Source organism: Varanus komodoensis, unplaced genomic scaffold, assembly GCF_004798865.1.
Source record: "Varanus komodoensis strain SLA01 unplaced genomic scaffold, ASM479886v1 scaffold6_2, whole genome shotgun sequence".
In the NCBI taxonomy this organism is placed as follows: domain Eukaryota; kingdom Metazoa; phylum Chordata; class Lepidosauria; order Squamata; family Varanidae; genus Varanus; species Varanus komodoensis.
Genome location: NW_025336346.1, coordinates 19,180,491 through 19,193,478, shown reverse-complemented (window position 1 = coordinate 19,193,478; position 12,988 = coordinate 19,180,491). Strand labels below are relative to the sequence as shown.

Here is a 12,988-nt window from a genome sequence, read left to right as displayed (position 1 = left end):
ACAGTAAAAGGGGCACATGATGAAATTAGATGACCCTTTTCCCATCTCACAAATTAACTTCTTGCAACTCTAACTCCCCATGTGTTCTTCTCTTTGCTGATATTCCAAAACCAGAAATGACATCAGCTAAGAGAGAGAAATTCAGGGAGAAGAACTGCAAGAAAGTTGTTGGATGCAAAAAAATAAAAAATAAAAATAAAAAATTTTCACCCAGGGGCTCATTTGTTATTAAAGTTGGACCTCCTTATTTTAGAGTTTTGCATAGTCCTCAGTCCATCTTCTAGGACTATTCTTCTCCTTCAGGTGCAGCTTTAGAGAAAGAAAGGGAATATCTTTTCCCTTAGCGTTACCAATTGTGCAACACAGTTAGAGAAAGGAGCATAGGAAGCTGCCAGACACTGGTCCAGCTAGCCCAGTCTGTCCAGACTGACTGGTAGAGGCTCTCCAGGGCTTCAGGCAGGCAGGATTTTTTCCTACCCTACCTGTGAATGCTGGGGAGCAGACCTGGGGCCTTTAGGGTGTGATGCAGCTGCTCTGCCGCAGTCCCACAGCCCTTCCTGATCTAGAACCATATTGGGGGTGGAGGGAAGCTGAAAGGGAGGTGACTGCACCTTCCATACAGCAAGACAGCTGCCAATTCACTAATTTCTCAGAAATACTGATTCTCTACATGTTTTTCTTTCCATTTAAAGTTCTGCTGAATCCACTTCACCTTTCCATTCTGTCTCATGTCAGCCTACATATGTGTATGTATGATGTAGATATATAAATACAAAAACAAGTTCGTTTTGCTTAACGAATGTTGAATGGACGAATTATGCAAATAGTATATATATTCAAATGAATTATCATTCTGGGTGCAAAATAAACAATATAGAGGTACAGAAGGGAGAGTATAAACATGCTACCCCAAGTATGCGCTCAACCATAAGGAATGTTAATAAAATAATGATGGAATACTTGGTTGTCAGGAATTAGCCATGGTATTTTTTTCTATTTGATATAAAAGCAGAAAAATAAGATTAATTTTACAGCAGTTAAAACCAATCTTCTAAGTACCACTATGCATGTTAAAAATGGCTATATTTCTAATTTCCTTCCCTACCAATACCAAATTAAACTTTGACCCAGTTTGCCTATATCCCATGAGTATTACTTGGATATATTATGGATTCTTAATGTTTTTTAAAAGTTTACTTAGTAAGAATATATTATTTTTAATTATTGGTTAAAAGTTTAAAACACACTAAGAATCTCTTTAAAACAAACATCATGTTTCAAAAGAACGACTTTTCACTAAGATTACAATCCTGCACAGAATTGCTTCAAAGTAAGACCCATTGAATGCAATGGAATTTACTTCTAGGTGGCCAGGTAGGGCACTACACTGTAAAGGACACACAGCCACCAATTTATCATTTGTTCTGGGGGTTGACTATAGCAGAATTACAGATACAATAAATACTAAGCCACAATAAATCAGTCTTCCCCAACCTGGTACCCTCATAGCTAGATTAACCACAGGTCCATGTGGGCTGTAGCTCCTGGCCAAAGTTCTCAGGAATGAAAATTGTTTACTTCTTTCTAGCTCAAGTCTATTTTCATGCCAAAAAAGGGCAAGGGAAGGTGTGCTGCATTTGTAAGCATTTTAGAAACGCACACCTGCCGATGTAAATAAAGTCTGACATTGTGGGGGGCAGGATGGCATTGTGGCTGACTACAGGTTATGTCAACACTGCAAAGTAGTCCACGTTCATTATGTTTTTCTTTTCTAAATTATTTTATTATGTCATTTACTTTTATTATATTTGTCTTCCTTCTTCTCTGGGAATTAAAGAGCTTTCCATGTTGACCTTCACAACAACTCTGTCAGACAGACTAAGCTGAAAGTGAGTGGCTGGCCCAGATCACCCAGAGAGAAATGAGAGGCAATTACATGTCTTCCTTGGGCAAAAAAGTGTCCTGGGCTGGCACTGACTAGGCACACACATGTCTGTTTAGCTATTGTGTCTGAAAGAGGCGTGGTTTCAAAGCCAGTTGTGATGCACTCCTCACCAGATCTGGATGACATGGGAAGCTGCACACCAGAAGGGTAATTAGGCAAAGCTGGAGGGGGGCGGGCACAGAGAAAACAGACCGCGATGGCTTCTTTCCTTCCTGTGATTGTGCAGGCCCAGCCAGCAAGTCAGTTTCTTTTGTGTGCGCGCGTGTGTGTGTGTGAGAGAGGGTGTGTTCCTATTTTGTGTTTGTATTTAAATTCTCTGTGATGGAAAAGATATTAGTCCTTTGCTTCCAGGGAAGAATGGAAGAGGATTTCTATCAACATGAAAACTGTAGTGAAAAATATGTTTGTGTCATTACTGTGTATTGTTGACCATGTGAGCATGCACAAATGTTGTTTGCGAGCTCAGTACAGGGGCAGAATAGAGGGCTGACTACAGATGGTTGCCTTGAAGCCCATCAAGGCCTTGATCCCACCTGGCAGCTTTCCAGAGGTTTTGAAGTATGACTCTCATGAGACCTAACCAGTAATAGGAATTGAACCCCAAAACACAGAATGCACCATATTGGAGAAGGCATGTCCTGTGGATTAAAATTATAAGATTCCTCATTTATTAACAACAATTATTTATGGAATAAGCTCAACAGGAACATTTTCAGCAAAACCAAGAGCTGCTACTGCTCTTTTGGAATGCAGTTTGTATGCTCCTGGTCGGGCACTGAAGTGCTCAGCTGAAAACATGGCAGGTGCTCGTGGACATTTTCCTCCGGGGTCTACATCACCTAAGTGGTCTTTTGGAAATACAGAGCTCCTGCACTCAGAATGATTGTGCAGAAGAGAGAATTTCAGCAGGTGTGGCAGGGCAAGGCACGTCTCCACAGCACTTTTCGTATGGCCACCGTAATGCCACAGGTCATCCAAAGCTGACTTGAAAGCTAGGCCTGCAGAAGACCGACTGTGCTCATTGCAAGCAAGCCAGCATGGACCATCCACAGGTCTGGCTATCAGCAATGAAAAAAGACCTCTCAAATACCTATTCACTTCCTCAGTTAAGAAGCTATTTGAATTATTTGGCAGCAAGTCTTCCTTGATTGGGAGGGATATTTCCTTTCATGGCCACCTGGTGGCACTCCATGCTTAATCATTAAACAAGGTTAGGTAAAAATAGAGGTGACTATTCTGGAAAAGGAGACTACAGAAATCCTGACCAGGGGCTTAGATTTTTATTCTCCTGCTGACATTTTAGCTAAGGCCCTTCTTAAAATTCGACAGCAGAACATTACCTGCATCAATGCAGGTTTAGCTTTAACAGGATATCACATTAATTATTTTTGGCACTAACAGAAAAAAACCAAACCTATCAGCAGTTCAGAATTTAATGAGGCTTTGCACAGACATTAAGTCTAATGTTCCTGAATCCCTGTGATGATTTCAAATGCCATCTCCATCTCTTAGACAAATGAACAGTTACTGAATGGAATAAAATGAAATGAAATAGCAGAAGGAATTCTGTAAAGGATTTAGGATGTGGGGCCTCTTCAAAGACCCCATCCTAAGCCATTCATTTCTTGCAACTTTCTGTTAATACAGAAGGAAAAACTTGATTGCTCTCCATTTTGCACTTCCCACCACTTTGCACTTATACCACCCTATTATGTTACAATGTTGTAAGCCATCAGGGCCATGTTTTGAGTGGAATGAAGAAAAACTGCTTAAAAAATACATGATCCTGTTAATGGCCTACTTCACATGTATCACAATGGTTTCTTTAATGTGTAGTTTATTTTCCTAGCCAGGATTTAATCTGGCACACAACTGAACAAGCCAGAATTTGCTTTCACCATCCCCGGGTTGTTACACTTCTCCTTTGCCTACACCCTTCTTGTACCGCAGGGCCTTTGAGACAATTGTAGTAGTGGGTGTAGAACAACTAGTCTTTTGACCATTCCTGCCAGATGCTTATGTAGCCTAGTGAAAGGACCAATGAACAACCCATGGTTCTGGGTTCACATGTAACAACTCATGATTTAAACAACCCAGAGTTCCCAAACCATTAACAAGCCATGGTTTGTAGTATGTCTGCATTCACAAAATCGCAATCCAGAATTCAATAACCCAACAGGATTACCATTATGGGTGAACCAAGCTAATGTCTTAGTACAAGGTATCATACCATCTTTAAATAAAAATAAAGAGGTCTTTGGTAGCAAAACGTGATGTTAAAAATGGGAATGTTTTCCCCAGGGAGATGTATGATACTCTCAGTCTGCTGCCAGTTTTTGCTTCCTCAAACTTCTTAACTTAAAACAATTACTGAATAAGAACAATTTCATGACCTCTTTTAGAATTGCTTCTTTTAGTTTTGTTCTCCCCCACCCTCCATCTTTAGGCTCTTTTTGTAAGCTGCCCTGGAAACCTGTCAGAAAGCAGAGTAAAAAACCTATGATAAGATTAAGCTAAAAAGCTTGGCCACTCACCCAAAGAAGCTTTTCAGGAATGCCACATAAATGAGCGGAGCAAAGAAGCTGAAATAAAGGAAGGTGGTGGCATCGACACAGCTGTCAAGAGGAGACATAAAAACCATTTAGAAATTGGTCCTCACACTCTGCAAGCACATTTCTGCTGCATCAACTGCACAGCTCACAACTCTGGAGGAAGTTCTATTCCTTCAACACAGGGAAAGAAGGGAAACAAATTGGGGTTTTCACAGGATGGAAATACACAGTGCCTTAGTCTGAAGGAAGCAGTTTCTTTCTCTAAAGGCCCACATGCCTCCAGGCCACCATGGACAGAACTAATCAGCTTTCAGAGCCATGGCATGCTTTGCCAGAGTCCCTTCAGATGTTAGCACATCCCATGAAACAAAAAGTGCCACAAATATAGCCTGACAATGGCTTGGGATGCATCCTCAAATGCAGTGGAAGCAGCCTTTCCCAACCCAGTGCCTTCCCAATGTTTTGGACTACAACTCCCAGAATTCCCAACTATTTGCAATGCTGGCTGCAGCTGATGGGAGTTGCAGTTCCACACATCTGGGGGGCAACAGGTTGGGGAAAGCTGCGGTAGAAGCTCTTCAGCCTGTTTCACTATAGCAGTGTAATTTTTGTACAGGTTTAATCACCTCCTCCAACTCCTGGGCAAAAGATGCTTTTCACTGCAAACCATCACATTACTCCGAGGTTGAAAGGAGGCCTGCACATGTACTAGTGCAAGCACTCAAACAGCATCAGGTTGTTTGCTTCTGTTTGGCCTCACTTCAAGCCTTCTAAGCTGTTAAGGTAAGAAGATACCTGGGCTCATCAACACTCAAGGAGAGGAAGTTGGGAAATCCTTTTCCTTTATTTGTTTTCCCCAAGTAGGTCACAGCTTTGAATGTATGTAAAACCTCTACTTCTACAGAAGGACCAAAGGCTATCATTTTCACACAGGAACTGGGGAAGTTATTGGACTCATCAATGGCAACCATGACTGAAGAAAAGTACCACCCCAACCCTCTCACTCCTATGTCATTCCTCACTACATGCGGCACACATGGGAAATCTCTGCATGGCCCAGCTTGGTGCCAAGCAGCTGTGCCCACTTGTTCTCTACAGGAGGTAGGCACTGAATGGGTTTAACTGAGAGAGAGAAGAGACCATGGATCTGAAACAGGATGGCAGGAGAAAGGATCTGTGGACAGTGATGGAGCACCAGTGGTAGCACAGAGGACAGGATGGCTGTGGTGGACCTTCAGCAGCCCAGCGAATCTGGGCATCAGCAGCCAGTACCGAAGCTCTTCAGCAAGTTATCCTTGAATAAGGAGAATAGAAAACCAGACCATTGGTCCAGCACTGTCAACATTAACTTGCAGTGGGTGTCCAGCATTTCAGTAGGGTTTCTTTCCAGCCCCACCTGGAGAAGCAGGGGACTGAACCTGGGACCTTCTGAAAGCAAAGCAGGTACTTTACCAAGAGTCACAGTCCCACCCAACCATAGGAAGTTCTTCAGCTTGTTTTCCCAGGAGACTCATTGGCAAGAAATTACAGATTCATCCAGCCTTGGAATATATACCATAAACCTTCTATGATGCCAGCACAGAGCAGAGCACTGCCGAGGCCCTGCACCAGGTTCAGGGCAGCAAGAATCCCGGCATAGACGTAGAAACTCTTCCTTGCTGAAAAAGAGAGAGAAAGATGCTAGGATCAAATCAAATACCACACACATCCTATTTGGCAGAGCAACCCATTTTGAGCACTAAAAATGTAGCATGGAGAGAGAGCACAGGAGTGCAGAAGAGCTGCTTCATTCAGAGCAGGTCCACCTGTGGCCCCGCTGGCTAGGCATTATGCACCTTCAACATATAGACGTGCACGTCTTCCCCAGCCTTCCCCTGTCTGGCCCCCATATTGTGTTCTGTGCCTTAGATCATAAACTATTCTAGAAAGGACGCACCTATTTCATTCAGTGTGAATATCAACTTCTTTGAACACTTGATAAAACCACCTCAATATTTTGTGTAATGTGAAGCCACAGTAATGTGGCCTTCCTCAACCGGATGCCCTCCAGACATGGTGGACTGCATGCCCCATGCTATCTGGGAATGATGGGCATTGCAGTTTGCCTGGAGGGCACCAAGCTGGGGAAGGCTGCAACGCAGCATTAAGAAGGGAACAGAGAAGTGGCATTGTCCAAGTACGTATTTAAATTTCGTTGCTGTCTCTTCCAAAAAGGAATTGAAATGGGCTCCCAGCACAAACCAAAGGAACTGCTTCAGTGGAGATTTCACACTGAACAACCAGCTTTCCAATGGGAGACGGAAAATGTGCTGCAAATATCAAAGTGGCTTGACTAGCAGATTCTTATACATTGAAATAACTTTACACATCTCAAGTGGTTCGTGAAGGTATAAATGGGGAAAAAACCACACCACAGGAACATCTGGTGCAAGTGGCCATCCTCAGGGCAAGTAGTTGGGTGGCTGCACCTCTAACCTTATCCTAGCCCAGGGGATGATGGATTCCAGTGCTAGCACAGCTATGCATGCAGCTCCTCCTGGACCTTCAGGGAAGTAGGTGGGTGGGCCTTATGGAGAAGGCAATCTTAGCCAGAGCAGCCTGCCACTAGAACCCCTCCTCACCATGCACACTGCCTTGCCCTTTCTCAAAACTAGAGAAAGCAACAACCCTGGTTTGAGAAGAGGAATGCACTTACATGGCAGAGAAATACGATCCTTCAAGGGAGTTTTTGGAAGCAACACCACCAATGAATAAACCTGTAAAGAAAAGAAACAGGTGAAGTGGGGCTGCTGTGGGCAGCTGAAGACTATGTAAGGGCAGGGCTGGGCACAGAGTGGGATTAACGTAACTAAGGGTGAGAGATGACAGAAGCTGCAGTCAAACATCTGGCGATCCACCCATTACCCAGCCTTGCCTAAAGTTCATCTGCCAGGAGATTGCATAATGAAATTTGGGAGGCAATTTAAGTGGAGATGTAGAGACACTATCTGGAGAGAAGTGCCAATATACCTCAGAAGTACCAAAGAAGTTAGCAACATAAAATCACCCGTGCTATTCCAGTTGAGCAAAGTGGGCTGCCCTCATCCTTACCAGAAAGAAGAAGCAGGAGCTTGCCAGCCAGAAGTGCCTTCCTCCGTGGCCATAAATATTGAAGTCTTCTGCCGAGAGTCTAGCATCAGGATAACGGATTTCCAGCGTTCCCTGAAAGATGGGTAAGGGAACAGTGCAAGGGGAGGGCATTATCAGGACATGGCCACTTGCAAAAGTGTCCCCACTTCCAACATGAGGGAGGCACCTGGCCTCATCGGGAAACCAGCTCTTTCAGTCACGCAACACAATCTCATGGCCACTTTAAGGAACCTGAAAATCACCCATTGCCATAGCTATGGTGGGGTGGAGGAAATTGTAATTCTCGTAATGTAAATTTTACAAAAGTGCACAGTATCATATATATTTACATTATATTCATAAATGTAATATATAAATCATCCTTATAAGGATCTGTATCCTGAAAGGTGGGATATAAGAAATGGTAATAAATATTGTGACCCAGGAACAGGAGATTAAAAAATTGCACTTACAGCTATAGGACTATGTAAACAGCTTGGGTTCCTCACAAGAGTGAAAAAAAGGGAGGATATAAATGCAATGTTGCAGAAATAGCAGTAGTGGGAATAAAAATAATAGGCACAGCATTAACCATAGACTGCATGTTAGTTGCCTTTGTACTTCTCAGACACAGTTGAGAGTGCCTCAAGTATAACATGGCCCAACGTCCCTGTGCATCTTCCTCAAAGTGGCTCTTCATTGTTCCTTCTCAACCCACTGGAGTTCCATGAACTCTCTCTCTCACCCTCAATATCCTAAAGTTTCTTTCTTTCTCCTGTCTTTGTTCCCACACACTGCAGCGGCCCACTAGAGTCCCAAGACCTCATCTACTGAAATGTCTGCCAACCTCTTTTTAACACGACCTTGCACAGCAGACATTTTTGGAATACTTTTTTCCCCATTGCTTACAAACATGAAGGATGGGGGAGGCAGCCCTTCAGGCCAAGGCCACACAATTTGAGGAACTGCCCTGGACACCACCACAGAGAGGCGTGGCAAAGAAGAAGCAACCTCAAAAGTCTGAGTTCAAGACAGAGGTGGAATCTGAGACCCAGCCTGCTGAACCCACAGTCTTCCCACCAGCAGAAACCAAATTCATAGCCATTCTAGCTACTCGTAAGAAAAGTTGTTATTTACTTTTAAGCAGGAGGTGAACCAAGAATGTTGCCTATGGCACACTGCCTACCATGCTGCCAACCTGCGATGCAGAACAGATAAAGCATTTGGGAATAACCTTGTTAACTGTAATATCACCCTACATAATAGCTCCCATTTTAGCAGAAATACTTAGATGAGTGCCTGCAAATAGCTGTAAGAAAGTGTCTAGGAGATCTCAAGAGGCTATTAGGAATGTGTAAAAACTGCCCTTAAAATCAATTTCTAGACAGCCAATTCCCGCAGAATGTAGCAAGGCTGGTCTGCTCCTAAGCACCCTTGCTCAGCTCCAGGTAAGCTTGCTAAGGACAGGGCGCTCTCTTTGATACTGAATGTCAGGTCCAGCATTTCTGGCTCTTTACTGGGTACATCCTATAAAGTCCTCACTCCTTTGGAAAAGCAAGCCAAGCTTCACATGCAAAGTGTCTATTGGGAAGCAAGCCAACAAGATGCATTTACACTGAACTAATAGAGGAGCCGCTGCAGCTACACCAGCGATTCTAGGTAACAGTTAGGACATTTCATTTTAAAACTGGTTCTCTTTGCACATCATGTGCTAGCTCTCAGCTTACTGCATCTGTCTTACAGAAGCCCAAAGAGTAAAGGAGAGTGCTCTGTGCCTGCAGAAAAGCTCGATACCACCACTGCAAAAAAGGAGAATATGCTTAAACTTATACAAAGAAGCATTGCTGGGACTGAGCCAATATTCTGATGGGGCAGAAAATTTTCCAGAACTGAAATTTTTGCAAGACTGATGTTTTTTCTGCTCTGAAAATTCTTTGTTTCCTAAAGTCTTTTGTAACTCCCAGCAGTTACCAATGACAAAAACAGTATTGGGCAAGCTTGGAAGTTGCAAATGTTTTTCAGGTGAATGTGCGTAACAAGTACATAAGGATACACATAACTGAAAAACATAAAGAAATTAACTAATACTAAATCATGACTGCAAAATCAAAGGGGTCCCAAATGCAATGGGAGAGCGTTGAACTCCACTGCAACAGTTGGGTGGTTCGGGCACTCCATAAGCAGCACTCCAGGGGTCAAAAATTAACTGACGCAGGCTTCCTTAACCTGCTGCCCTCCAGGTATGTTGGACTGCAGCTCCCAGCTTCCCCTGCCATGCTGACTAAAGGATGCTGGGAACTGTAATCCAAAGTATCTGGAGGGCACCAGGTTGGGGTGGCTAGATTAGTACATCAACACTTCTCAGTACCTATTTTTCTTTTTCACATTTAAACAATGTGAGGGAGGAACATCATTTTCCCCCTCAAATATTTCTCTTAGTTTTATTGTTTCTTTTACTTGTATTTAGTTAACATTTAGTAAACATTAAATAACTCCCTAGTGATTTTCCAAGACAGACTGAAAGATTCTGTTGCAAATGACCCTAACCCTAATTCTACCTCAGTGTTAAATTGGAGGAGAACTCTTCCCCTCCCAACTTACCTCAGAATCAGTTAATACACACATTATGCAATGCAGGTAATACAGTACTCCAAAACAAAACCAAAAGCAAGCAAGCAAGTGACCACCAATTATCTCAGAAAGCCAAAGTCCCTAGTCACATGCTTTCCTCTCACATTTCCACAAATAAACCACTGCTACAGAAAGAAGTTGCTTTCTCTTGAGGCCAGAAGTCCAGAAAGGGAGGTTGCTCCTACTTGTCTCATGAGTGCTCACCTGGGTGACAGAGTAGGCCAAGGACAGCACTGTGGTGATAGCCAACACACGTTTGACGCTGGATTTGCTTTCCAAATGACCTGAATGAATAAAGATCACACTATGAGTCATTTCCCTGATAGGTTAAGATTGCTGGTCAGATGACTGAAGACTAAAAATACACTTGGTTGTCTGTCCTGCCATTGCAGCTTTAACTGAGAAACACAGTCTCAGTTTCAAACCATTTACAGCTCATGGAACTTAAAGGGTTACACAGCATAATCTTTTCCTTCTAATCAAACTCAAGTCTCCAAAATCTTTGATTATGTTACCTGCTTCAATAACACTGCCGGTGTTGTGGGGAACAGGACACAAGAAGCAGGGATGGGTGCTGTCATTGCCTCACACTACTGAAAGAGGACCACAGACTAAATGAAACTTTGCAAGGCCTGATCCAACAACATTCATCTTATGTTCTTTTACAGCAGCCAGGCCTCTCCACCATACTGCCTGATAAAGATAGTTCAGTCCTGCTGAAGATTCTAATTTCAAGGGCATGGATCTATCCTTCTGTCACCTCCGTATTATTTTAAGAGGCTTCAATCTTTCTGGCTTGAAGGCAACACTCACGTATCCACTCAGGGGTTAGGGTTACCTCTCAGGCCTAGGAATCATGTCTGGCTCTTTGGGATTCCCCAGATGGCCTCATATCCCTTTTCCCTGACTGCCAACTGTTTGGTAGTTTCCCGGTTTTTGCATGCTTCCTCTCCACCCCACACATGCCATTCTAAAAGGGGTAAATGTCCATCTTAAGGCTTAGTCACTAGTGGCTACAATATGCATTCTGGCCCTGCTCAGCACTGGAATGTAGCCACCAAGTGAATCTTTGAAACTGAATAAGCCCATGGGCTGAAAGAGGTCCCCCACCTCCGAGTGGTACCAAATCAGAAAAGGCTGCTCTTTGCAGACAGAGAAGCTATCCATAAATAAGGCTTGTAGATCCAAAATCAAGGAAATTTTCCTTCAAGACACTCCAAGCCAGTAAGATTGAAGCAGAGCAATAAAGAGCCAGTGCAGAGTGGTGGTTGTGGTACTGGGCTGGGACTCTAAACCCCACTCATCCATGAAACACTCAGGGAGCCTTTGAGCTGGTTGCTGCACCTCAGCCTAGCCTATCTCACAGGGGTGCTGGGAAAACAACGTGGGGAGGAGAACGGTGTAAATCTCCCTGGGTGCCTTGAAAGAGGCAAAAAGGCGGGATATAAATTTAATAAAAGGATCAGCAAGGGCAGGCTGTATGCTGAGCAGCTTGTCCTGTATTCCTTCTAAGCAGTCACAGATGGGTGCAAGCAAGGGTACAGCTAGGTTCTGTGACTTAAGGTGGAGCTGCAACACATGTGCACTACTGCAGGAAATGACAGCCTCGTGTCCCTTTTCTTCTTGTCTCCCCATACGATCTAGTACAAGTTACCCTTGTGTGCTTTAATGATATTTGTACGCATTTTCCTACCATTGTTACTGGCAGAGGTAAGAGAACCCACAGCAGAATTACACTAGGACGCTGGGTAGCTTGTACAAGGCATTCCAATGCTTGGTTGGGGGAAAGATGCAATGAGATTTGACAGACTGTTGTAGTGGGGGGTTTAATAGCAGAATTGAATTCCTGGCAATATGTAGGCTCTACAACAAGTAGAGGGTTAAAGCACCCTCCCACCCATGTTTATAATGTATACAGCATAATATCTAACCAAACACATTCTAAAATAATCTATCTGTATGGCTAAGATTCTAATCATGTAGGGCAAGCCTGTGATAATTTGAGTGACAGATGCTGGCAGATTTTGGGCTCTTCCAGACATGAAATCACACACAACAGAGCAGATTGTTCCTTTGGTATTGCTCCAGCTCTGATCAAGGGCTGGCTGCAGAAAACCCTGCAAAATTGATTGGATATTGTCATCCTGCACGGGATTGTATTTTCCCATGATTGTTTTATTTAAGGTCTGGAAACACAAGTGTTCAGGAATGAGGAGGGATGTAACCTTTTAAAAAAAGCTAAAAGAAAATATTTAAAACATGATAGCAGGCAGTGCTGCAAAGACATGGGTGGGGAAGTAAAGTGTGAAAACATGCCAGCACTTCCCGTCTGTAAGAACTGACAGCTCCATGTGTACTCCTGCAGTTCAGTGGTCCAGAGGCAGTGTGGTGTGGTAGGTGGACATCAGGAAGACTTGCATTCAAATCCCCAATCAGCCATCAGCTCACTAAGCCTATTGTGCTCTCTCTCGTTCTCTAATTACCTCACTGGGTTATTGTGGGGATAAAATGGGGGCCCTAAGAGAAGAGCAATGCATGCTGGATACAGCCGCCTGGAATAAAGGCGAGATATAAATGTAATAAATCAAGACTTTTTTAACAAATGCAGCAGAAAAGAATTTCTCCCCGAAACATAAATGTAAGGTGTCATGTTACTGACAAAGTGGATAACCATTACTGAATAGGTGCTCAGAGGACCTGGTGATTGGATGATGGCAGAGAAATATTGCAATATAGTTTGTTTATTCCAGAG

The 12,988-nt window shown here is 43.4% G+C and overlaps 1 protein-coding gene across 2 annotated transcripts in view; it reads right to left on the bottom strand.

Moving 5' to 3' along the window:
• Positions 1–12,988, bottom strand: part of TPRA1 (transmembrane protein adipocyte associated 1) — a 39,013-nt gene that overhangs the window by 5,012 nt on the left and 21,013 nt on the right. For both annotated transcript variants that reach the window (XM_044451138.1, XM_044451139.1), the window contains exons 6-10: positions 10,441–10,520; positions 7,588–7,698; positions 7,193–7,253; positions 6,053–6,155; positions 4,480–4,560 (exon numbers count right to left, since the gene is read on the bottom strand). In XM_044451138.1, coding sequence (XP_044307073.1) covers positions 4,480–4,560; positions 6,053–6,155; positions 7,193–7,253; positions 7,588–7,698; positions 10,441–10,520 — 436 coding nt within the window. The remainder of the gene's footprint in view (positions 1–4,479; positions 4,561–6,052; positions 6,156–7,192; positions 7,254–7,587; positions 7,699–10,440; positions 10,521–12,988) is intronic.